The sequence below is a fragment of the Poecilia reticulata genome, unplaced genomic scaffold (genome assembly GCF_000633615.1).
Source record: "Poecilia reticulata strain Guanapo unplaced genomic scaffold, Guppy_female_1.0+MT scaffold_293, whole genome shotgun sequence".
Taxonomy (NCBI): Eukaryota; Metazoa; Chordata; class Actinopteri; order Cyprinodontiformes; family Poeciliidae; genus Poecilia; species Poecilia reticulata.
In genome coordinates, this window is record NW_007615070.1 from 47,248 (window position 1) to 48,723 (window position 1,476).

At 36.9% G+C, this 1,476-nt stretch overlaps 1 protein-coding gene across 1 annotated transcript in view; it reads right to left on the bottom strand.

Moving 5' to 3' along the window:
- The window catches only part of LOC103460794 (macrophage mannose receptor 1-like), a 6,265-nt gene extending 5,138 nt beyond the window's left edge, over window positions 1–1,127 (bottom strand). The window contains exons 1-2 of the mRNA XM_008403100.2: window positions 1,080–1,127; window positions 533–578 (exon numbers count right to left, since the gene is read on the bottom strand). Coding sequence (XP_008401322.2) covers window positions 533–578; window positions 1,080–1,112 — 79 coding nt within the window. The 5' untranslated portion in view covers window positions 1,113–1,127. The remainder of the gene's footprint in view (window positions 1–532; window positions 579–1,079) is intronic.
- Between the last annotated feature and the right edge of the window lie 349 nt (window positions 1,128–1,476).

The following is a 1,476-nucleotide window of genomic DNA, read 5'->3' on the forward strand; positions in this document are numbered from 1 at the left end:
GGGGGCGACATCACTCTGGTTTCATGGATGATCAGCAGTTCCTGAAACTCTGGAAAGTTTTTCAGGAACTCAACTTTTCCAAAACGTTTTATAAAATTCAGTTTAAATTAGAGGCACAGAAAGGAGGCGATGCAGCTGATGGGGTCCGACCAGCCAGATCAGAACCCGTATGGGTCCCACAAACACTGAAATCAGGTCCGGTGGAGATTAACAGATGAGACAGAACCGGAAACAATCTGCATGTTTTAGTTCTGCAGCAGGAAAACTAAACAGAAACGTTTTTCTGCTGTTTCTTTGTTTATTGTTCTTTTTTTTTTGTCCAAAACTGTCAGGAGATGTAAACATAAGGAGGGCAAGAAGTGACAATAATCATAGAAACAAATAAATAAATAAATGGCTTAATGAATATTGTATCAGGAAATAATTTCCCAGCTTATTTGATGTAACATAAACTGATCTGTTTTTAATTCATCTGCAGAAAGTTTAATGTTTGTTAACATTAATAGAAAATATGGAGCATAAAATAACAGACCTGCGATCATCAGGAGCGAGAGTCCAACGTCCATCATGACTGAGACCTGCAGATGGAAACTATGACAAATATTGACAGGAAAAAACAGGAAAACAAGAAGCTGAAGAAATTTATCCGTATGAAAATCTGCTGGAATCAGATTAAAAAATATCAAACTAAACGTTTCGCTGCTGAAATCCTGAAACATTTTTCTGTTTCTGAATATATTTGTTGCATCAAATAACAAAATCCAGCAAATTCTGCAAACAGGTCAATAAAGACACAAAAAGATGAAATATAACCAATTTACATTATAACCATTTATTAATCAGATGCTACAACATAGATTTATCAGTAGATGTAATAAAACATTCTAAATGTTTCTGGAAATGAAGCTTAAAAGTTTTGCTTGGTGTTAAAATTTCTGTAATTCTGTGAAAATTTTTTTTATTTTTTATTTTCATATGAAAATTAACATCATTTCGTATAAATACTGTTGAATAAACCTTTTTAAACATGTATGACAATAAACAAAATTTATAGTAATAGAATAAAAAAACATACAAACCAGAACAAGGAAGAATCCTGAAGAATGAAGCATCGACACGATCAGTCCTTTTTAAATCGTCCCACGCCTGTCCACCCTGTCCACGCCTGTCCACCCTGTCCACGCCTGTCCACGTCTGTCCACCCTGTCCACGCCTGTCCACCCTGTCCACGCCTGTCCACGCCTGTCCACCCTGTCCTCTTTCATCTGATGCATTCATGTAAAAACAGACATTAATCAGAGAACATTTGGTTAAAAGATGCTGACAGTCGATCCCGGATGCAAAGAGAGAAAATACTAACGATTCATTCAAATTCAGCTAAGAGACGAAGAGATGAGGAACCAACAGGAACCAACATGAACCAACAGGAACCAGCAGGAACCAGCAGGAACCAACAGGAACCAGCAGGAACCAACA